Here is a 23855-nt window from a genome sequence, read left to right as displayed (position 1 = left end):
CTTTTCCTTCCTTCCAACATTTAGCTATTAGGATACGTGCTGTTATGAAGAGATATTCAATCTGATTTTTATGTAATATAGTTTGGTTCTGGCCATCAGATTTATTAAGTAATGCCAATTCCAGTGTTTTTATTACTGTTGTTTCCATTATGGTGGATAGATCTTCAAAAATACATTCACAGTCCCACCACGTTTGTTGTGCAGTTTTTTCCTAAAAGGTTGAAATGCCTCTCCTAAGGCAAATTACTGCTAATAAGAGCTTTAAGCTAAAATAGGCTGGTATTCTGGATATTGTGGCCCCACCTCTTTGCCTTTGACCCCGCCTCCTTTGCCTCCACTCTGCCCCCCTTGAATGCAGCCCCCAAGAGCGTCTCCAAAATTGAATTTGGCCCGTGGGCTGAAAGAGGTTCCACACCCTTGGGGAAGCTCTGATGAGCTGACTCTGAACATACGGTCCTCACGTCCTGCCCTGCGGAATCTATGTCCGTCCTTTTCTAGAGCAGAGCATACCAAGCGGGTGGCCCCAGTCCACGTATAGTCTTGGGCTGCTCCAGATTTTCATCGGCAAAACTTAATTTATCTCCTCCCCTGCCAGTGAGGATGTGCTGATTGCCTCCTTTGTCCCCCTTCCCTGCTAGCCTCCCAATGCTGGGTGGATGAATACGTTAGGAATACAGTGGACGTCTTATTCACAGTCAGAAATTCCACAGGGCCCACTCGGTATTGGGCCCTACTCTGAAGAATCATTTACTTTAATGGCTAATCATGCCCTGGCAGGAGGGGTTTCTGCCTACAGAACATGCTCACTGATGTCTTTTGCTTCTCTTCCCCTTGAGCAGCCATTTCCCTCCTAAAGGACAAGGAGCCCGGCACCTTCCTCATCCGAGACAGCAACTCCTTCCAGGGGGCCTATGGCCTGGCTCTGAAAGTGGCCACACCTCCACCCAACAGCATCAACCACTCCACCAAAGGTAAAAAAAAAAAAAAAGAGCCACCCATACATATCAGGGGTGCAGAAGCAGAGGAGAGACGTTTGCTCAGTGGAGAACAAAGGTTTTGCGTGTGTAGAAGTCCCAGTTTCATTCCCCACCACCTCCAGTGGAAAAGGGTCATAGGGAGCAGGGCCTGGAAAGGAAGGACCTCTGCCTGAGGCCCTGGGTTGCTGATGCCAGTACTGGGTGAGATGGATGAATGGTCTCACTCGGGAATTAACGAATTATAATGAAAGCAGTTTTACCCCGGTACTTTAAGATCAGCAAGAGAAGCCCTTCTCATTTGCCCACCTGTGTGAGCAGTTAGGTGGGTGACCACCCATAAGAGGGCCTTCTTTGCAGTGGCCCCACACCTTTGGAACAAGTTGCCATCGATTTTTCCTGTATAATATTGCCAGGATTCGATCATTTTTGTCTGTCTCTTCTGCCAAGACGCTTGTTCATGCACTGGTTATTTCACGGTTGGACTACTGCAACCTTCTTCTCTCTGGCCTTCCTTCTTCTCACATCAGTCCGTTGGTTTCTGTTCACCACTCTGCCGCAAAGATCATCTTCTTGGTTCGCCGCTCCGACCATGTTACTCCGCTTCTGAAATCTCTTCATTGGCTTCCAATTCACTTCAGAATCCACTATAAACTTCTCCTGTTAACCTTCAAAGCTTTTCACGGTCTAGCTCCTTCCTATCTCTCCTCTCTCATCTCACACTATTGCCCCGCTCGTGCTCTTCGCTCCTCTGATGCCATGTTTCTCGCCTGCCCAAGGGTCTCTACTTCCCTTGCTCGGCTCCGTCCATTTTCTTCTGCTGCCCCTTACGCCTGGAACGCTCTTCCAGAACATTTGAGAACTACAAGTTCAATCGCAGCTTTTAAAGCTCAACTAAAAACTTTTCTTTTTCCTAAAGCTTTTAAAACTTGATGTTGTGTGGACTTTATACTGTTAGTTTTACCCTACCCTGTGCCTGCTTACCCTACCCTGTGCCTGTTGGCATTCTCTTCCCCTCCTTATTGTTTTACTATGATTTTATTAGATTGTAAGCCTATGCGGCAGAGTCTTGCTATTTACTGTTTTACTCTGTACAGCACCATGTACATTGATGGTGCTATATAAATAAATAAATAAATAAATAATAATAATAATAATAATAATAATAATTGGAAATCCGCTATGCTCCAACATTGTGGGCTTTTAAGAAGGCCCTGAGAGCATATTACTTTACCTTGGCCTTCTTCTGATAGGATTGCTGCTATTGCTGTTCTTGTTGCTGTTTCATATAGCTGGTTTTGTTGCTGGTTGTTATTTCGGGGTGGGTGGTGGGGGAATTGTGTTCTTACCGTTTTTGCTATGTTTTTTTAAATTCTTGATATCATGTCGGTTTTGTGTGTTTTATTGTTGTACGCTGCCTTTCTGCCCTGAAAGGTGGCCAAGATATATTTTTTTAAAAAAAGTTTTATCTCAGTTTTTAGCCAAGAGGTCCCACAGGGTGGCTGACAAAGATCCCCAATAAGACCCTCCCTACTCTCAGTCTAAAAGGATTAGCGCACGGCACTGATTTCTGTCCTTCTGCCTGTCCCAGGAGATCCTGCTGAACAGCTGGTGCGCCACTTCCTGGTTGAGACGGGACCCAAGGGGGTGAAGATCAAGGGCTGTAACAATGAGCCCCATTTTGGTGAGCGGCTGGGATGGTGAAGAAGGGCCATCTTCCCTATTGAAAAAATGGCGTCTCTCTGCTAGGATGGATTGAGGGAGAAGGAGGAGGTGGTGGAGGGTGCTGTGTTGTGGAGAAGGATGGGGGAGAAGGTTAGGAAGGCCGGGAAGGGAGCTTTTAGCTTAGAAAAGAGCTGGGTAAGGGGAGACGTGATTGAGGTGTACAGAATTATGCACAATGCGGAGACAGTGGCTAGGGAGACATTTTTCTCCCTCTCCCGGGATACTAGAACCCAGTGGGGTCATCCCATGAAGGTGATTGGTGGTTGATTCAGGACCAGATACAAGGAAGGACTTCTTCACACAGCACATAGTTGAACAATGGAATTTGCCACCACAAGATATGGTGACGGCCACCACTTTGGAAGTCTTTGGAGAAATTCCTGGAGGAGAAGGCTACCAATGGCCATTAGTCCTGTTTGCTATATGCGATCAGTATCAGAGGCAGTAAGCCTAAGTACACCAGTTGCTGGGGGGGCATGCATGTCCTACTTGTGGGTTTCACATTGTGGGTATCTGGTTGGCCACTGTGTGAACAGAATACTGGATTAGATAGACCCTTGGTCTGATCCAGAATGGCTATTCTTATGAAGATATTTTGAGCAGGGAGTACCTTGGAGGTGGTACCTTGCCCCATAGCTGTGCCTCTTTCCCCCCTTCCGCAGGCAGCCTGCCAGCCCTGGTATCCCAGCATTCCATCACCCCCATCTCATTGCCTTGCCGTCTCCTCATCCCGAGCAAAGGTAAGTTGCCAAAGCCCTGAGATCTGAAGAGGATGGAGGTGGGTGGGTGGAATGCAGCTGGGTTGTAAGTCTTGAAATAATGTCTTGGATGGAAGCTTTGCCTAAATCTCTAACATTAAAGCAGAAAGGTATGTGTGTGCTGCTATTATTATTATTATTATTATTATTATTATTATTATTATTATCGTCATTTATATACTACCCCATAGCCGAAGCTCTCTGGGCAGTTTACAAAGATTGAAACATTGAACATTGAAAATTGATATACAAAATTTAAAACCATAAAAGCATAAAAACAGACAACATACAAGGACAATATATATTTTAAACAACTGTGAACTCTCAGCCAGGCCTAAATATAGATCTGGGGTCAATTAAAAAACTCCGCATATGCTGTTAAATCCTTGGGAGAAAAGAAAAGTCTTGACCTGGAGCTGAAAAGATAACAATATTGGTGCCAGGTGGGCCTCGTCGGGGAGATCATTCCATAATTGTGGGGTGGGGGGACTTCTGAAAAGGCCCCCTCCCTTTTTGCCATCCTTTGAGCTTCCCCCAAAGTAGGCACCCGGAGGAGGACCTTAGATGTTGAGCATAGTGTACGGGTAGGTTCATATAGGGAGAGGTGTTCTGTCAGGTATTGTGGTCCCAAGCTGTGTAAGGCTTTATAGGTTAAAACCAGCACCTTAAATCAGGCTCAGAAAAATACTGGCAGCAGTGTCACTCTTATATGTTCAAACCTCTTGATCCTTGTTATTAATCTGGCTGCCGCATTTTGCACAAGCTGCAGCTTCTGAACCGTCTTCAAAGGCAGCCCCACGTAGAGTGCATTGTAGTAATCAAACTTGGAGGTTAGATTACTGGAGCTATCTTACAGGATATGGACCTATCTTACAGGATTGTTGTAAGAATTACAATGAGATAATTTATGCACAGTCCTTTCAACACCGGAAAGACTCGCTGGTTGCTTGTATTTATTTTTACATGCTGGCCGTTGACTATAACAATAAATGATGGAGTGATGGATTCCTTACATCTGCAACCCACCTTCCTCTAAAGAGGCCCAGGGCCTTATTTTAACCTAACAACTACACTATGGCTTGGGATGAGAGATCCCAATGAGTTTCACAGCTGAGTGAGGATTTCAAGCTGGGTTTTCCTGCATGCAGGCCCCACCCACCCTCAAACCACTGTGTGATGCTTGTTGTGTGGATGTGAGAAACGGTTGTCTTTTCTTTGCTTTTCCCTTTTCAGATCTCGTGGAGGAGAGCATAGAGCTGGCTGTTCCCACGAACATGAGCACTGCTGCTGATCTGCTGAAGCAGGGAGCAGGTAAGGAAAGGAAGGCATATTAAATGGGAGGACACTGACTAGTAGGAATATGATTGGTAGGGCTCAGTGGGTTTGACACATTCTTTAGGCAGGCCACAGTTTAGGGAAATAGCTGTAAATAGGCATGGTACTGCTAATTTGTGTGATTACTATTAATTTTCTTAATTTGATCTATAATATACGCCCCAGAATTTGAACTCCCTGAGCCAAGGCTAATCCAGATTCAAGACAAGCTAAATCCTTTCATGTAAACGGACTATGCCACTTGGCCCCCATTGCTCCTCCAAATTTTCATAGATTCAAATCTAGGCAAAGAGCGTCACGCTACAGCAGCAACAGCGATTTATCTCCTCAATTTTTTTGTAGTGCAGTTATTAATGCGCACATAAGCACATACGATGCAACAGAGGAGGATGTGAGAGGGGGGAAAGCAGCGTGTTGCAAAGGACAACCCTCCAAAAAGAAAGGTTTCCCAAAGTCAGGAGAAGCGCAGGGCGCGGGTGGAGAGGCGGTCAGGTCAAGAAGCATATAATTTAAACTGAACACAGCAGGAAGGAACGAGGGAGCCAGAGGAGGACGCAATAGGTGGGAAGGTGGGAAATTGGCCAATCACTTTGTCCTGTCCTCAAAACTCCGCCCACATGTCAAAATGTGATTTAACTCCCCCAAAGACACATAACTATAATGCGGTGCAAACTCGGACCTTGATCCAAAAGTCGCAGTAAATCGCAAGTACGAATATGCGCATTATCGCATTAAAAACCCAACGCTGCGGCAAATGGACAGCTGTGTCATGTGTCATGAAACGCGAATCTGCCCATTTAGGTCAGGGTAAAGAACCCGTATAGACATCCCCTTGCTTCCTGCCATTCTTCCCCTTCTGATAGTCTCAGGTGGACGGGCAAAGATCAACGTGGAGTGCTAAGGCCTAATCCCCGGACTGCTGGATGTGTTGCTCAGCTACTCTGCAAATACATTTCCAAGCGTATTTCTGCTGCCATGAAGGCTAGAAGCTTATTTTTCTTTGTGACATTTGAGAATAACGGAAATCTGAATATAGCGTTAGTTGTCAAAACACTTGAGAGGATACCTTGTCAATCAGCCAATTAATTTTATTGCATATAATCATAGGTTCTTACCATTTTATGAGGAAAGAGGCAGACATAGGAGAAAATAAAAAAGAGATTGAACAAAATCAGATCAATTCATCTTGTGAATTGCAACAACACCTTTTTTTAGGATCTTTGCTGTAATATTTTTAGCAGCCGCTGTGACTAAAGCTATTTGATTGCTTACATAAGGATCCATATCTACAAGTAGTTTATATGGCAGAATATTTGGGCTCTTGTATTTAGCTCAAACCTAGGTTTATTTTTATCTATTGGGTTTGTACCCTTCCTTTCTACCAAGAAAAATGGCACTCATGCAGCTTACAATCATAAATAAAACATGATTAAAACAATAATAAAACAACTGCATTAAAACACAATTAGAAATACAACAACAGAATAAAAAACAGCATCCAACCCAACAGAGATCCATTTACATGCCAAAGGCCTGCTTGAATAAAATGGTCTCTGCCTGACAGCGAAGATCAGCAAAGGACGGAGAGAACCTAACTTCCCATGACAGGGAGTTCCACAGCCTGAGAGCGGCATATGTCTCAGAAGAATGCTTCATATCATAGAATTGTAAAGTTGGAAGGGGCCTATAAGGCCATCAAGTCCAACCCCCTGCTCAACGCAGAAGTCCTCTATTCATGTAGCCACAAAGATGGCGAAATATGGAAATATTTGCAAGCCTCCCATCCAAATACGAAGACGGCACAGTCCAGAAATGTAATTCCGTAAATACCTTCCTTAGCTCAGAATGAGTCAAGGAATTATAATAACAAGGGAGAGAAATTTGTTCACTCTTATAAAGATGGTACCACATTCAAAATCCAGTTTGTTGAATGGTCATGTTCATTAGCATCCTGTGAGTCGAACTGATCTCTAATTTTTTACTCACTTCAGTGAAAGGAAGGAAATGAGAGAGAAAATGGGCCAGTCTTTCAGAGCAGGAAAAAGCCCAACCCCCCATCTTTTTTCGGCTCTTAAGCAACAAAGTTTGGCCAGGTGATGTTTAGGCGTATTGGTAAATTGTTTCAAATAAAAGAAAATTGTCTTGTTCAACTTGATGGAAAGTGATGGTAGCCCCTTTGTGAATGATCTCTCTCTCTCTCTCCCCAAATTATAGCCTGCAGCGTGCTTTACCTGAGCTCTGTGGAAACGGAGTCCCTGACGGGCCCGCAGGCTGTGGCCAAGGCAGCCACCAGCACCCTGAGCACCACTCCCCGCGCTTCTGCTTGCATCGTGCACTTCAAGGTGTCGGCCCAGGGCATCACGCTCACAGACAACCAGAGGAAGTGAGTTTGCCGGCCTCTGCTCCAGGGGCACCACGATCCCCTCCCCTTGTACCTGCCATAGTTCCAGCCAAGCCCCACCACCTTCCAGTCCCTGCTCACACACTGCCGTCTTCTCTGGCCATCTTGATATGCTTTGTTCTTCCCTGATCCTCTCTCTTCCTGCTACTGGGCATCTGTTCCAGGGGAGCCCCAGAGGGGCTTTTGCAGGTTCCTCCCTTCTAGATTCAGGAGGATTTCCTTCCCCCCGCAGGCTGTTCTTCCGGCGCCATTATCCTGTCAGCAGCGTCACCTTCTGCAGCTCAGATCCTCAGGACCGCAGGTAACCCACCAACTTCGCTCAGTTTTGCCACGGGCTTCTGCCTTGCTTTGAGAACACCAATCTACATGCTACAGCAGCTTTCCCCGTTCTCTCGCCCTCCAGACGGGTTGGACTACAACTCCTGTAATCCCCAGCTAGCATGGCCAATGGCTGGGAATGATGGGAGGTGCAGTCCAACCCATCTGGAGGGCGTTAGGTTGGGGAAGCCTGCACTATACCCTGGCGCAGGGCCCCACTCAGTGTTTTCTTTTGATGAGAAGTTAAGACCTCCCTGGCAGCCTTCATAGCTAGAGGTTGTGAAGGAGGAGGCTTGTCTGTGGGTGCTTCCAGACAGGTTTTTATCGTCCTGCCTCATTCACAGGATTTTACAGGGGGTCCAAAATGATCTTCCACTCATAACTAGCCCTGTATTTTCCCACCCCTTCTTCCATCTTTTGCCTTATCACAGAAACTCCATTAAGGAGGGAAGGAGAGAAGTGCTGCACCGCCTTCTCATCGGTAGCCCTCTGTCTGGAAGCACCCTTAGCGATCTTTCCTGGCCTTTAGGAAGAAGGAAAGGTCGCTCGGGTTGTTAGAAGGGGCTTTTGCATAGGGACTATAAGCTCCATCTGATGAGCGTTTTATTGCATGCGCGTTACTGGGCACTCACGGAGTTTGCTCAAGTCCCTCACCTGACATCGTCTGCCTCCCACATGCCTTCTGCCCCTTCTGGCCTTCCTTGCACGACAAAAAAGCCCGTCTTTAAGTCCGATGTATTTTTAAACTTGGAATTGCTGCTCTCTCCTGCTGTGTGCAGGAGAAGCAGTGCCATTAGAACAGCGGACTCAATGGGCCTCGTGCCCGTTGTGTACTTCCTCTTTTGAAAAGAGGAAGTAACTGAGGAACGAAAACACGAAGGTAGGGAGCATGTCAATCCCCTGTGTGATGGAGCTTTATATTTCTGCTAGGGTCGTGTGGGTTTTGTGAAATCCACCCTGTGTGCATTTCATGGACTGTGCAATGCCTCATTTGTTCCGACATCAGTTCACAGAGGGATTGGATTTCCCCCCATTATGTGGAAAAATAGCAAATAATTCCATGAGAAAGTTTTCAATAATTTACATAATTTGTTAGTATAAAACATTTAGCGTACTGTCCCCCATTCCATTCTTCTTTTCCCACGTATATTTTCCAGCATGGCATATGTCTCATGCATATTTTTCTGCAAATGGATTTGTGTAAATTTTGGGGAAGTAAAATAAAATAAAATCTGGAATTCTGCTGACTCCATGAGGCCTGTCAGCTGCAGATTCCGCAGGTCAGATTCTTAGAAATCTGAACTCCTTTTAGTCCATCTCAAATTTCTCCATCATTCCTAATTTCTGCTTTGGTGGCCTCACCAGGTTCTGATTTGGGGGGGGGGGGTGATTGCTGATTGTTTTTATTTGTGCAGCTTATGATAATTACTAACAAAATGACCATCGTTATGGTAATTGGCTATGTGTACACATGTACGTGTGCGCAGAAGGAGGGCTTGTACATTGCTAACCTGATACAAGGCGCACTCTGGTTAAAGGATCTCCTCTAACTTTCAATGGACTTTCTCATTTCAAACAGCTCCAGATATGTGGGAGGCCCACTTTGGTGAAAAGAACCTTCTTTTGGTTCCTTCCACTTCCCCCTCTCCTTTACCAAAATCATGCTGGTAGCCATTTCTGTTGCTCCGAGAGATTACAAACCTCAAAAGCAATGAGCAGCTTTTTATACCGCTGTCCTTTTCAATGAAGGGGGCTAAGAAATTATGGTGACGGGACTGTGCAAACACTCTTTGGTGTTTTGAAGTGTGTTGGTGCCAATTGAATGGTTGTACACGGTGCACTGAAGTGTGCTGTGTGATTATTTCTTTACTCCCTTACATTCCAGCCATTTTTCCTCCCGTGACATGGCTCTCTTTTATTTCATTACAGGTGGGCCAACCCCGATGGAACCACATCCAAGTAAGTATTGGGAAGGCCAAAGGCTATGATGTTGACTCGTCAGAGGCCCAAGTCCACTCCCGTTTTAACATCCCTCCCAACCAAAAGCTACCCGGCGCATTCCGTGCTGAAGGCCAGCCGATACATCAACTAAATCAATGAAATAAATAGGTGAGAAAGGAGCCAGTAGCAGCCACAGAGGTCTCCCTCTCTCTGAGGTGCCTGGGCCAAGAGCTCCCTCAATCACCCTGTCACATACACAGAGAGCAGGCACAGAGAGTCAGTGTGGTGTAGCGGCTAGAGTGGTGGACTGGGAGTCGGGAGATCCAGGTTCTAGTCCCCACTCGGCCACGGAAGCTCACTGGGTGACTTTGGGCCAGTCACAGACTCTCAGCCCAACCTACCTCACAGGGTTGTTGTTGTGAGGATGAAATGGAGAGGAGGAGGATTACGTATGCTGCCTTGGGTTCCTTGGAGGAAAAAAGGTGGGATATAAGTGTAGTAAATAATAAATAAACTCCACAGATTCATTACCAAGCTGGTGATGACTGTGTGGAGGGAGAGTGAGCAGAAGCGATGCAGTCCTGTACCCAGTGGAGGCTAGTGGTTCCAATTTCAGTAGGGCCGTGAACCCATTCTGGGTTTCAGTCAGAATCAGCCAGTCAGAACTCTAAAGGAGCAATCTAAGGTACTGGACTTATTAGAAACCTATAACAGATTCACAGCCCCGCCCAAATCAGAGCCACCCGCCTCCACTCGCTGTAACCCTGGGAGTGGCAGAGGGAATTCTGATCCTGAGAGCTGAGCTGTGACGTTCCATCCTGAGTGCTCCTTAGGACAGCAGCCCCACCTCTTCCCTGCCTAGCATAGGGGGCAGAATCGATTGGGTCAGGGAGCCAGGACCATCTCCTATGCACACAGACGTGCACACTCACACCGCAGTGATCTGTCTCTTCCAGGATCTTCGGCTTTGTGGCCAAGAAGCAGGGGAGCCCTTGTGAGAATGTCTGCCACCTCTTTGCTGAGCTAGACCCTGAGCAGCCGGCGTCAGCCATCGTTAATTTCATCACCAAGGTGATGCTGGGGACTCACCGGAGATGAAGGTTGCTGCGAGGATGCTCCAGATCTCTTGGCCGGCATCCCTGACCCCCAGACTGAACACTGCTCCATGTCAGCCACAGCGTGATGTGGAATCCCATGTAATGTGGGGAGAAGCTCTTTGGGGGCAGGTTGGCAGGCCTAGATGGAGCTACTTCCAGGAGTTTGCTCCTTCCCTCCCTCCCTCCCTCCCTCTCCTTCCTTCCCCACTTTTCCCCGCTCATTGGCCAGCAAAAAGGGGGTACAGAGGGAAAGGTTGCTGAAGGAGTGGAGGTTGGATGCCTCTGACGTCTCACTAGCTAGCAGAGGAAGCATCCTTGAGTGTAGCGTACTTGGCTGATTCTTTCCATGAGCACAGCCAAAACACTGGCTCAGCTGTCACTAAAAGCCATTGAATATGTGGAGCAGTCTGTATCCACTAAGGGGCAGCATCGTGCACAGTCCGGGTGCAAGAAGGGGTTAGAATTACAGGGAGCAGGCCCAAGAGCGGCATGGATCTGCCTTTGGGCATATTTAAGAGTCAGTGTATACATAATCTGGTGGCAAACACAAGGCTGGCAAACCTGGCAGCTACTTCTGTTGGGAAAAAACTGGATCATAGAATCATAGAATAGTAGAGTTGGAAGGGGCCTATAAGGCCATCGAGTCCAACCCCCTGCTCAATGCAGGAATCCACCCTAAAGCGTCCCTGACAGATGGGTGTCCAGCTGCCTCTTGAAGGCCTCTAGTGTGGGAGAGCCCTGTCCTGTGGCAGGGGCAAAACATCCCCCTGCCTTGGGGGAAAGTCGCGGGGGGCGGGGGGAGAAGTTGCAGGGGGGAAACAAGGCGGAGGTTAAGTACCCTCCCATTTGCTGCTTTTGCCCTAGGCATATACGTCTGTGCTTGCCACTTTGGTGAAGGGAAGCAGCAGCCAGTGTTCCCAATGCCACATTTGCCTCCAAACATGAAGATCAGCCCAACATGACAGTAAATTCCCTTTGGGCTTAACAACACCTAAATTTGTCTCCCATCCATGCAGCTGGTGCTCAGTCTAAGAAGCAATGATCCATGATAGATGCTTGAGAGAACCAAGTTATAGCTGGAAGGCTGATCTTGGGGATTTTGGAATCCCCTCTCGCCCTTTTATTCTTTGCTGGACCTAGCAGTTTCTTGGGCCTACCAAGACCCTCTTACTCAACGCTGCTGCCTCTGAAGCTTGGAGTTGGCTTTCCATTGCGTTCCTAATCCCCGCTGCCATTCAAAACCCAAAGACTTTGGCACAGTGCCACTCCTTGCAAAGCTCTGCCCTGGGATATGATTGATGCAATCTGCTATCATGGGGTAACAATCCTTGAACTCGCACCAGCCTCTGATTTGCCTCTTGAATGTGGAGTAAGAGAGTTGAACGATGAACAGGACTTGGACAGACCGGTGGCTCTTTGCTCACTTCTCATATCCTGAGTTTAGGCTGGCATGTAAACAATGGGTGGGTGGAATTCAAAATGCAATAGAGGACTTGTAAGTAGTCCAAGATACATAGCAAGGGGTGGTCCTCTTTTTAGGTGATATGGGGAGGAGGAAGCAGGTGGAGAGGCATTTGTGATAGAAATGACCATTCTAGCCAATGTAGATGTTGCAGTCACACAGCAAACCTGGTTGAAGCAAGAGGCACTTTAAGCATCATCTGTGAAAATTTGTGGATTGAGTAAAGGACGCCACCAGTCCACTAGGCCTCCGGTGTGCTAAGTGGAAGAGTTAGGCCAAAAGCTGTCACCATGTGAACATCTCCTATGACCGTGGGTGCTTCCAGATGGAGGGTCCCAGCTCACAATGAAAGCTTCGCCTGGAAGCACCCACCATGTGACCGTGGCAACGAGCAGGAGGCGCTTGGGCCACCAAGTTCTATAACGGAGCAGCATTTGTGAAATTAGGCAACTGTATGTGATAAAGGGCGTAAAGAGTGTGGCTCATCAAGGCCTCATAGAGGCAATGTGTACCTAAACAGGCTGGAACAGGGTGAAGAGAACGGGGACTCCTTGCTCCCATCGTCTGTCCAAACCAGAAGGCAGCAGTAATCTAAGGTTTAGGAGCAAAATCCTGGAGTTCTGGATCTTGCGTTTGCTCACTCAGGACAGCAGTAAGAGTAAGTACTTGGATTAGGTGTGGATTATTCGGAATCCGTTTTCGATTTCTGTTTGGCTCCAGCATACTTGTAAGTGTGGTAACTATTACTCAAGCGAGACAAAAGCAAATTTCCCTGATGAGACAACAAAGAGGAAATGATAGCATCCTTCTATGCCAGGGGTGGGGGACCGGGGGACCTCCAGATGGTTCAGGGTACAACTCTCATCATGGCACTTGAGGGATGATGGGAGTTGTAGCCCAACACCTGGAAGACCACTGGTTCTTCACTCCTGTTTTATGAAACCAACTAGTCAGTCTTAAAGTTGAGTTTTAAATAGCAGAGGGTCCTTTGCCACAGGCAAGAATGCCTGCTAACTGTGCATGTACAATTGCAAAGAAAAGAAACTTCAAGCTCAGCTCTTATGAATAGCTTTGAAAGCTGATGTGAGGACTTGGATTAGCGACTGACTACAGGGCGCATGAAATTCAGAAATCTTGACCTACCCAAAGCCTTGCACCAACCTTTTTCAGGCTTGGACCATTTTTTTCAGCATGCACAGACTACTATTTCTAGGCCTTATCTTCCCTAGCCAGTTAAGAGGACTAGCTCAGGAGGTGGCCGACATAACATGGGGGAGCACCAATGCGCCCTGTGACATCTTTCTTGGCATTTGCTCTATCCCTCCCACTTTTTTTCCCCCCGTTAACGTATTATCTTCTTCGCAACAGGGTTTGCTGTGAAATACATTTCTGATGATGCTGAAAACTGTGACTTCAAAGGAATAGTTTAGTGTGTTGGGCTTAGGCACACACACACACCCCTCTGCCTTGTACTCAGTTTTCTGGGCAGGAAACTTGTCCTTTGCCATGTCTCCCATAGCAGCCATTTTGTGGTGGTGCCCAAGACAGTTTCTCAAATTGCCAAATGTCCCACAGCCCAAAAAGGTTGCCTGCCCCTTGGATAGAACCTTAGTGTGTGTGTGTTTTAAAAAAATAAATTGGGAATTGTATGATGCGGTATAAATAGCTAGGACAATCACTATTAGGCTCCTCCTTAGGTGCAATCCATTGCACATAATTTTCATTGGTGAGACACAAATACCAAACGCACAACAGTTGTGCTTGGAGAGTGTGCGCGCCTCTTGCTGTTTTAGGCACCTCCAGCAACGAACCAAGGGAGGCCGCCTGGATTATTTGAGATTGGACCGGCAGAAGTTATGCTCAGTGCGCTCGTGAAAAGAAGGCTCTGCCGTTAGCCCTCAGATCTTGGAAACGGGGAGGGCTGGTTTAGTACAGATTTCTATTTTTGTCTACTAAAGAATTTATATATGTTAGCCAGAGATGCCTTGATAATATATATATATCTATATCGGGGGGGAGGGAGAGAAAGCAGCAACACTAAGCTTGGTTATTTTTTATATCTGTATTTTTCTCCTTTGTGTACAAATGGCAACACAATTCCTGTTTATTCAGAATTAACGCAGAAAGAAAGAAAAAAACATCCAGACTGCCAGCCTTGCTTTGTTACTGCGCCTCTATGTTTCTGTACTGTAGTGTGATTTCGGTCCTTAGGCTGCCTCTTTGTCATCCTTAGCTTGGGGGTGGGGAGAAAGGTAAGCAGCACCAGGTAAGGCCTGGAATTTCCCCCAATAGGATTCCTTTACTGCAGGTGTGGGCAACATGTGTCCCCCTGCCAGATGTTGTTGGACTGCTGCTCCCATCAGCCCTCTTGTCATCATAACCAGTGGTGACGTTACTTTATTTGCTATCTGAAGTTCTTCCAGTGCAGGGGTGGGGAACTTAAGCCCTGGGTCCCAATCCAGCCCTGCAGAATTCCTCAGATGGCCACACCACTTCCCTCCAACCATCCATTACCTGGTGTTTTCCCAGGTTTTGTGCATACCCACCCCATTCTAAAAGGTTGAATTTTATTTTATTTATTTATTACATTTCTATACCACCCAATAGCTGGAGCTCTCTGGGCGGTTCACAAAAATTAAATGCCTCTCCGAAAGCTTAATTACTGGCAGAAGAGCTTTAATCTAAAATATGCTGGGATTTGTGTGTGTCTATGTGTGTGTGTGTACTTTTGCAACCGCCTCTTTTACCTTTGCTCTCACCCACCACTGCCATCCAGCCTTCCAAGAATGTCTCCCAAATTAAATTTGGCCCGAAGAGGTTCCCCCAGCCCTGTTAGAGTGATTTTAAGCCAGAAAGATATTATCACTTTGCTCCACTCCCGATATAGTCATTATCCTACTGCTTTGGTGGGCAGTATCACGGACAAACTGTGCCGCTTCATCTAAAGGAAAGCGATTGAGTCATCACTCTTCGTTCACGGTGCCTCAACGATCTCCTTGATATAGTTGACAGGAAAAAAGCACACTGCGGTCCTTCTGTCACCACTGCAAGTCCTGTTCAGTGCTCCTACGTTTTGGCCGTTTCTAGAAGAGACGTTTATTGTGGAACAGCTGTGGCTTGTTCATTTCCATTTTACAGAGGATAAACACAACTTTCTCCTCTATTTGAAATCCTCCTGTACTTTACCAGTGTTGCTTCAGTCTTTTTTTTTTCTTACAGCAGAAAGTCCAACTTTTTTTTTTTTTTAGAAGGATGCAAAAGGAATGTAATCCCCACAGGTGTGAAGGCCTTAGCACTACTCTTCAATCCTTAAAAGACTTGGTTTTGATGTGAGTAGTGACTTATGGGCACCTGAATTGCGCATATTGACTAAACCCCTTTGCAGTGGGCACCATTTTATCCTTTAAAAACAACCACCACCATCTTTTAAGTAACACCAAAATGCTTTTCAGGCTATAATATTTTTTTACACAAAACATTCAAGTAAGAGTGAAGTAGTGTTATAGTCTACAGCCCTATAATAAATAAATAAATATTACCTCTCCAATTCCTGCCATCTTAATGGGGGTGACTGGAAAGTTTTTTCAAAGTATTATTTTAAACTGTTGTTGTAGCACTGTACCCTTTTAAAGAAAATGTATTACAGCATTATGGCCTAATGTGCTAAAAAAAATGTTTTTTAAAAAAATTCTGGTCCCTACCATTAACAACTTTACTAAACTGGCAGTGATTGGAAGGGTTTCCCCCACCCCTACAATTCTAAAAAGCATATATTGTATTATATTGTTTTAGGGATGTAGTACATTTAAGCTGTATTTTGCTAATATACACATATAGCCAGAGACGTGGTTTAGTGCTACTTAACAGGTTAATAAACAGGTAATAATAACAGGTTAATACACAAATGAGTGATAAGTGGTCCAAATGATGGAACATGTATGGGCAGAAGGAGTCGCTGATGCATAGTAAACAAGCCAGAAGCCTTTTCAAGTGCTGGATAAATATGGAAATTTCAACTTTATTGAATGTATAAAGATTCCGTCCCCCGGGATGCAGCAGGAGCCAGAGGAACACAGAACATGAGAGGAGGGCTCCATCGGTCTGCACAGCTCAAGAGCAGGACTGCACAAGAGGAGGGAGGGAAGGAGCAGTGCTGTCGCCCCCGCTAAGGCAGCCTTCCCCAAGCCAATGCCCTCCACATGTGATGGATTACAACTCCCCTCATGCCACAAGTGGAGGGCATCAGGTTGGGAAAGGCTGGGCTCTTAAGGGTTGCTGCAGCCAGAGAATTTTGCACAGCATGCCTACAAGCCTGCCATGATCAATCACACACTGGCATCCCCCCTCCCCCTCATTCCTTTCTTCTGCTGCCAGGTATTTCAGCAGTGGGGGGCAGAGACAGGAGAAGGGGAAGTTTCCACCAGTGAAATCTTCAGCAGCAGCATTGGTTAAGGTTGAAGATGGAGGCAGCCTTCTCACTTTTCCAAGAGTGTTGCTGGTAACGTATTGACATTCTAGCAAGAAAGAGAACGACGAAAGGATGCTTTTGCTCCCACCCCACCAACTTATAAAAACAGGACTAGTACAACAAAGCCAGATAACCAGCACCACGAGAGGGAGCCAGTGCAACAGTTTTCAGGACCATCACCTCCCATTCTCAGGTTCCCAGAACATTTTCATTTTAGCAGCAAGACCTGCCCCTTGACAACACAGGGCCAGAGATGTGGGGGGAAAAGGGAAGGTAGTGACTTGTCTTTCACCTGTTCACTGTCCCAAGCAGCTGCTACTCTTTGGCTTCTCCTGCCATCGATTAGCCACATGTACCCAAATGGCATCATGACAAGATCTTCACCCTTCCAAGGAGCCTTTGTTCACTTCAAAGCCACCGCAAGAAAGGGTTACAACTAAGCAAGCACAATGCCGGGGGAGGGATAAGGGACCTAGAGAGTGAATGAATACACAGGCTGCCATACACACGAAGGACCAGCCCTTCTGAACTTGCGAGGAGGAGAAGGAAGGCAAAGAGTAAACAACTTACAATCAAACTGCAGGACATAATTCATGTTTCATGCCCCTTCTCCACCCCGACTTTATAAAAAGACAACAGCAACAGTACAGAGATATGCAGCAGCATTGCACCCAGGCCCTTCCGACAGCCAGTGTGTGTATATATAAAATCTGATATTAGAGGACCTTCTGTGGCTCAGGAAAGGGAGACAGCAGAAGACAGACCACCCTCAAGATTCACATGCCTCTGCCCTTCTCCAGGGCAGGTACCAGGCAAAAAACATGCTAGCACAATAGGAGGGTGAGAGGTCAGCAAAGAACTTCCCTTCAAAGGTTAATATGAGGTGTTGGGTCTTAAGAAAAACCGTCCTAGAAAGATTTCTTCCCCAACTCTATAATATTCAATCAAACCATTTTTACAACTAGCATAGTGCCCTCTTGCAGGAAAGAAGGTAGGGTCCTGGCAGTTCCTCGGAGCCATGAGACCACAAGCTAAGTTTTAACTAGAGGAGGAAGCGTATATAAGGAGGTGGCAAAGGGATTTGCTGCATTGCAAGAGGTCAGGAGAGCAACAGGTTAGAGAGAAGACTTTGTGGGGCTGGCCTGCAGCTGGGGAGGGGTCACCAATGTCCACTGTATTGTATGATAATGCAACATGGTCCCTAGCACTGGTAGAGAGCAGCCGCTCTGTTCCATCCGCGATTGATGCCATTCTGCGCGGAAGAGGGCGCTGCACCCTTTCAGCGTTGGACTAGGACAGGCCGTACCCCAGCCTCTCTTTCAAAGGTTGGGAAGCGGCAGCCATACACACAAACCCGGAACCACACTGATCAAAGCGAATGGGAAGAAATCAGTCGTCTGTCCCAGGAACTAATCCCAGACCTGCTTGGGAACAAGAGCCTCAATATCATTCCAGCATCCAACAGTGGCACAAAAGAGCCCCATAACAGCTGCAATCAAGCAGAAAAGATACAAGGCAGGTGGCTCAAGTAGTGTGAGATAAACAGGCATGATCTGTATGGCCCCACAGACAAAAACGCTGCCCCTAGAGGCAGAGGCTGGAAGTGCAACAAAACAGCCGGAGCAACCTGGCAGTCCCATGGAATGGCAGAAGGAAAGAGAGGGTCTCCCCAGCCCCTTGATCCTTAGCCGCTGAGTGGGTGCAGATCCACCTTGACCTTCTCCCCACTGCTCAGCATCCCAATGGTGGGGTAAAAGCCCCCAGATGGCACCACAGCATCTTTCTTGCCAATAATTTTTCCGTTCCGTGTGAAGAATACCTGGGAGAGGGAAGGATGGAGAGAGAGAGAGAGAGAGAGAGAGAGAGAGAAACTCAACAATTGTATCTGCATCTGCTGAACCAGTTTTTGGACAAATCTTCCAAGATATGGCTCTATTTGCTAAAGCCTGCAAGACTTGACCAGTCTTGGTGGACTAAATAAGTATAGATATAATATATAAAGTGTTTCAAAACATAGGACTGACCGCTTCTGTCCAGTCCTTGACACGTTTCAAGGAGGCCAGGGCACAGCCAACCCCCAACGTCCAGCTCCACCCATGCCTCTTTTTCATGTGTTCCAGTCAAAACTATTCCTTTACAGGAATCTGCGGGGACACAGTGTTCACCATAAAGCAAATCTGAATACGTCCACGCCTGCTTGTGCATAAAGGAGGCTTTGCTACAGAGTGTGCAAGTAGCAGCCTCACCTGATGTGCCTCTTGCTGGACTGTACCATTTCAGACTGCCAGTGGGGGGGAGGAAACGTTCGAATGCTCCCCACAAGCTCCTGCCACATACATAACTAGAACGTCAGAGAGAAGGTTCTACTAGCTCAAGCTCCCCCACCTCACTATGATGCAGGTTTTGTACATGCAAGAAGTTGAGCTTCTTCAGCTGAGCGTTTTAGCGCATGCTTGCGACTGCTTGCTGATTGCATGCATGCTTCACGGATCTTCGTGGGTCGTTTCGATAACGCCGTGGTCCTCCTGCGCATCTTCCGCTCTTTCTACCATTTTTTTTCCATTGCAAAGTTATCCCAAAGTGACTCTTCTGAGCTATCGTGACATTTGTCGCTACTTCCTGCCGCGTGCGCAGGAGAACTTTTGCTATAAAACACCCACGAGAGGGCGCTGTCCCACTGTACTGAATGGGCCACGTGGTCGCTTCTCTGCCTGCTCTCTTCCTTCGCATAATTGCAGGTTGCAGAAGCGGAACAGAGACAGCTTCAGAGCCAACAGTTACGGATTGCGATCCCCCCCCCCCCCCGTCTGAAGGAGCTCGTTCTGTTCCCTCTCCCTAGAAGGGAGTATACAGGTATTGACAGCACTTCAGTTCACCTGTATTCTGAAGTTGTACAGTCCAGCAAGTGACATAATTGCATAGCGATGTCAACTGCATAGCCTGGAGCTTTGTTAAGCCATGGTCTTAACCATGATCAGCAGGATGGCTAAAGAGAGGCCACCAGGACCATAAACCCCAAAGGGAAAGACATGAAGTTTTTCAGCATTTAACTTAAAATACACAAAGTGCCCAAACCTCAATCATGATTGTTTCTCAGTTTACTACTTACATCTTGCCTTTTTTCACACCAGCAAACCAATGTATCTTTTTCTTCATATATAAAGATTACACACACACAAATCACAGTACAATAGAAACCTAACATATAATATAAATTAAGCAACATATACTGCATAAACATCTGATTTTCCTCAAATAATTCATAAACTAATCAAAGAGTGAATACATTAAAACTAATTATAGCAAAGCAATTTATATTAATATCATATCTAATCCTGCAAAGTTCTACAAAAGGTTGCTGCTCAACCATATATTTAGACTCCTGTTGTCTACCTTTTCTTAATCAAACCTTTTCTTAATCTAACAATGACCCTGTTCAGATGACACGCTAAGCCACTATGGCGTGTGGCGTGTGAACCATGACTTAGCATGTCACGTCAGTCATTCCTAACCATGATGGCTACGTAACAATGGTGTAAATATGCTCATTAACAGTTTGCTGCAAAAGGATTAGCAGCCTAACCATGATTTAGCATGTTGTCTGAGCAGGCTCAATGTCACTTAATTTAGGGTGTTTCCAAGCAAGGTTTTTATCATGCAATCACCCTGCCTCATTCTCAAGAATTTTACTGGGGACCAGATATCATTTGTAGCCTTCCGTGGTTTTCCCACTGTATCTTCAATCTTGCCACAAAAAAATCTGCTAAGGAGGGATAGAACAGCTGCACAATGCCTTTTGATTGGTTGTGCTAGGAGTGGTCTGTTTAGAAATACTCCTTAAATGCACTATCTACTCCTTACCCTGGGAAGCCAACGTTAACAGGAGCGCAGGGCAGTTTTGGGAACACCAGTTACTTACAGTCGTGTGAAAAAGAAAGTACACCCTCTTGGAATTGTATGATTTTATATATCAGGACATAATAACAATCAACTGTTCCTTAGCAGGTCTAAAAATTAGGTAAATACAACCTCAAATGAACAACAACACATGACGTATTACACCGTGTCATGATTTATTTAACAGAAATAAAGCCAAAATGGAGAAACCATGTGTGAAAAAGTAGAACCACCTTTAGCAGCAATAACTTGAAGTAATCGTTTTCTGTATGACTTTATCAGTCTCTCACATCGCTGTGGAGGAATCATTGAGGTTTGAGGGCATTTGTTTATGTACAGCTCTCTTAAGGTTCCGACACAGCATTTCAATCAGGTTGAGGTCTGGACTTTGACTGGGCCATTGAAACACCTTGATTCTTTTCTTTTCAGCCATTCTGTTGTAGATTTGCTGGTGTGCTTGGGATCATTGTCCTGTTGCATGACCCAATTTCGGCCAAGCTTTAGCTGTCGGACAGATGGCCTCACATTTGACTCTAGAATACTTTGGTATACAGAGGAGTTCATGGTCGACTCAATGACTGCAAGGTTCCCAGGTCCTGTGGCTGCAAAACAAGCCCAAATCATCATCCCTCCACCACCGTGCTTGACAGTTGGTATGGGGTGTTTGTGCTGATATGCTGTGTTGGGTTTTCACCAAACGTGGCGCTGTGCATTATGGCCAAGCTTCTCCACTTTGGTCTCGTCTGTCCAAAGGACATCGTTCCAGAAGTCTTGTGGTTTCTTCAGATGCAGCTTTGCAAACCTAAGCCGTGCTGCCACGTTCTTTTTAGAGAGAAGAGGCTTTCTCCTGGCAACCCTTCCAAACAAACCATAAAAGTTCATAATTGTACTGTCATGAACTTTAACATTTAACATGCTCACTGAGGTCTGTAGAGTCTGAGATGTAACTCTTGGTTTTTTTGCAATTTCTCTGAGCGTTGTACGGTCTGACCTTGGGGTGATTTTGCTGGGACGTCCTCTCCTGGGAAGATTGGCAACAGTCTTGAATGTTTTCCACTTTTGAATCTTCTTTCTCACTGTAGAATGATGGACTTTAAATTGTTTGAAAATGGCCTTATAACCCTTCCCAGATTGATGGGCAGCAGCAATTGCTTCTCTAAGATCATTGCTGATGTCTTTCCTCCTTGGCATTGTGTTAACACACACCTGAATGCTCCAGACCAGCAAACTGAAAAAACTTTGGCTTTTATAGAGGTGGTCATACTTGCTGATGATCAATTAATCACGGGCATTTGATTAGCAGCACCTGTCTGCTACTTAGCATCTTAATTCCTATGGAAGCAGTAAGGGTGTACTTACTTTTTCAGACATGGCTACTCCATTTTGGCTTTATTTCTGTTAAATAAATCATGACACGGTGTAATATGTCATGTGTGGTTGTTCATCTGAGGGTGTATTTACTGAATTTTTAGACCTGCTAAGGAACAGATGATTGTTATTATGTCCTGATATGTAAAATCATACAATTCCAAGAGGGTGTACTTTCTTTTTCACACGACTGTAACTATTGGCAGAAATTAGGGATTTTCCTGATCCCACGTTTTGGAGTAGATAGAAATATCCTCACCATAGGGATCCAGGCGCACTGCTCACAGCAACCACTAGGAAGCATCCTAATCACAGAAAACTAACATAGCCCAGAATAGGTGATGATGGACAAAAAGATAATTGGAGTGAACTGGGAATAGGATTCTTCCCCTGTGGCACACACGGGAATAGTGCAGCAAGGAGCCAAGAGCAAACCTAATGACGGTAAGAAAAATGCTGGGGACTGAGCCCTTCTAATTGTGGGCTAGGCGTGGCAACTACAAAGTGCAGCACATGTTCTTCCTCTCAACACCATAAATTAAGGTACCAGGATCCCACACTCTTCACTGAATTTCCCATGGACCATGCACACATGCATTAAAAGCACTGAAGTGAACTTGCCCATGGGCACAGAATCCAGCATTCTGAGAATCATCTGTTGTGGGTTGGGGGTGTTGTTTGTTTTTAAAAAACAAGTTTCTAGCATGTACGGCTGCAAAGTTAAACCTTAAAGTGTGCAAGCCGTGCCTGGTGAAATCTCAAGGCCTTGAGGGGTGGGTGGGGTGGAGCTAAGAAAAAAGAAGCTCAAATGGTAAAATTAGGTTCTGTGACCTGCATGAATTAGGCAAGTTCAGCACATTTGCTCGTTGTGAGTAAACTGTTTCCTCTATCAAAAACAAGAGCGAGAAATTAAAGAAGTTGTCCAGATGACTGGAAATCCTACTTATTCCCTTCCCCACCCTTTTAGCTTCTTAAAATTTGATCAGGCCTTGCCACACACTTCTATTTGCAGCCATGACTCGGAACTTCAAAAAAACACAAGTACGCCCCAAATGAAAACCAAAGTTCTCAGGAAGTTGAGTTCCAAGAACCATGCTGAGCCCTGTGCACCCAGCCCCATAATGGATTAAGCACCTTCTATTACAGCAGACGCTGCTCACGTAACCCCACACATGCTATGGGAAGTCCAATCGATAACCATTGAAGCTTGAAATAGCGTGGCTTCTGTGTACCTCCAATTTCTCGTCCCTTATGCAATTTCTGGTCCCTTGTGTACTTAGATGAGGCCCTGTCAGTTGTGCCAGCTTTCACACGGGTGAAAATCACAGGGGACACATTGCAGGGCCTTCTCAATTGCAGCACCCACTCTGAAATGGCCTCTCTAGAGAGCGGATGGTGACCCCCTATCCCCCACCCCACCCCTGCTTCATGTTTTCACTTCTGACTAGACGTTGTTCTCTCAAGCATTACCTGGGCTGGGAGAATCCGGGAGAGTCTCCCGTTCTACTGTTTTAAAACGGTGGATTTCCTTAGTTTTGATTTCATATGGTTTTCCTGGCTTTTAATTGGCTCAAGGACGTTTGCAGCTCTGCTACCTTGGCCGTCACAGGGAAAGGCTGCCTAGTATCTCCTAGCCTTATCAGCAAGCCTCGCCAGCACTTACCACCACTTTCTTGCCTTCGTGTTCCTGCTCCATGTCTTCCCCGTCATCTTCCTCATCCTCATCTTCCTCAGCTTCCTGGTGCAGGTAGAGAACATTCCTCACGCCCCGTGGCTTGGCCCTGATAGCCACTGTGTCACAGCTGTCATCACTGTCACCTGCAGGGCAACCACAAAGCTGAACTACTCTGGCACTGAGGCACGCTAAGGTCTCTCACTACAGAAAAAACCTTAAAGGGTAGGCTTGGCAGCCGCGTACTTACTTGCCAGCCATAGACCAGATCTCTAGCAAGCTTCCTGTCACTGACTCCCTCTCACCCCGAATGGCAAGTGGTGTTCCCCTCACTGTTTACCTGTCCAGCTCTTCCCTCCAGAACTGAAGGTGCTTCCTTTCTTCTAGAAGCATGACGTGAGAACATCAGAAGAGCCCTGCTGGATCAGACTGAGGCTTC

At 46.2% G+C, this 23855-nt stretch overlaps 2 protein-coding genes across 7 annotated transcripts in view; one reads left to right on the top strand and one right to left on the bottom strand.

Annotated features, from left to right (window-relative positions):
• Positions 1–13345, top strand: part of TNS2 (tensin 2) — a 146802-nt gene extending 133457 nt beyond the window's left edge. For all 4 annotated transcript variants that reach the window (XM_063119224.1, XM_063119225.1, XM_063119226.1 and 1 more), the window contains 9 exons: positions 840–971; positions 2566–2658; positions 3362–3439; positions 4691–4768; positions 7007–7175; positions 7426–7494; positions 9441–9470; positions 10409–10523; positions 11566–13345. In XM_063119224.1, coding sequence (XP_062975294.1) covers positions 840–971; positions 2566–2658; positions 3362–3439; positions 4691–4768; positions 7007–7175; positions 7426–7494; positions 9441–9470; positions 10409–10523; positions 11566–11598 — 797 coding nt within the window. In that variant the 3' untranslated portion in view covers positions 11599–13345. The remainder of the gene's footprint in view (positions 1–839; positions 972–2565; positions 2659–3361; positions 3440–4690; positions 4769–7006; positions 7176–7425; positions 7495–9440; positions 9471–10408; positions 10524–11565) is intronic.
• A 2657-nt stretch (positions 13346–16002) lies between these two features.
• Positions 16003–23855, bottom strand: part of SPRYD3 (SPRY domain containing 3) — a 61958-nt gene continuing 54105 nt past the window's right edge. For all 3 annotated transcript variants that reach the window (XM_063119217.1, XM_063119219.1, XM_063119218.1), the window contains 2 exons: positions 23408–23562; positions 16003–18298 (listed from right to left, as the gene is read on the bottom strand). In XM_063119217.1, the coding sequence (XP_062975287.1) occupies positions 18164–18298; positions 23408–23562 (290 nt within the window). In that variant the 3' untranslated portion in view covers positions 16003–18163. The remainder of the gene's footprint in view (positions 18299–23407; positions 23563–23855) is intronic.

The sequence above is a fragment of the Elgaria multicarinata genome, chromosome 3, assembly GCF_023053635.1.
Source record: "Elgaria multicarinata webbii isolate HBS135686 ecotype San Diego chromosome 3, rElgMul1.1.pri, whole genome shotgun sequence".
Taxonomy (NCBI): Eukaryota; Metazoa; Chordata; class Lepidosauria; order Squamata; family Anguidae; genus Elgaria; species Elgaria multicarinata.
Note: the sequence above shows the minus strand (reverse complement) of the source record. Positions and strands in the feature narration are given on the sequence as shown.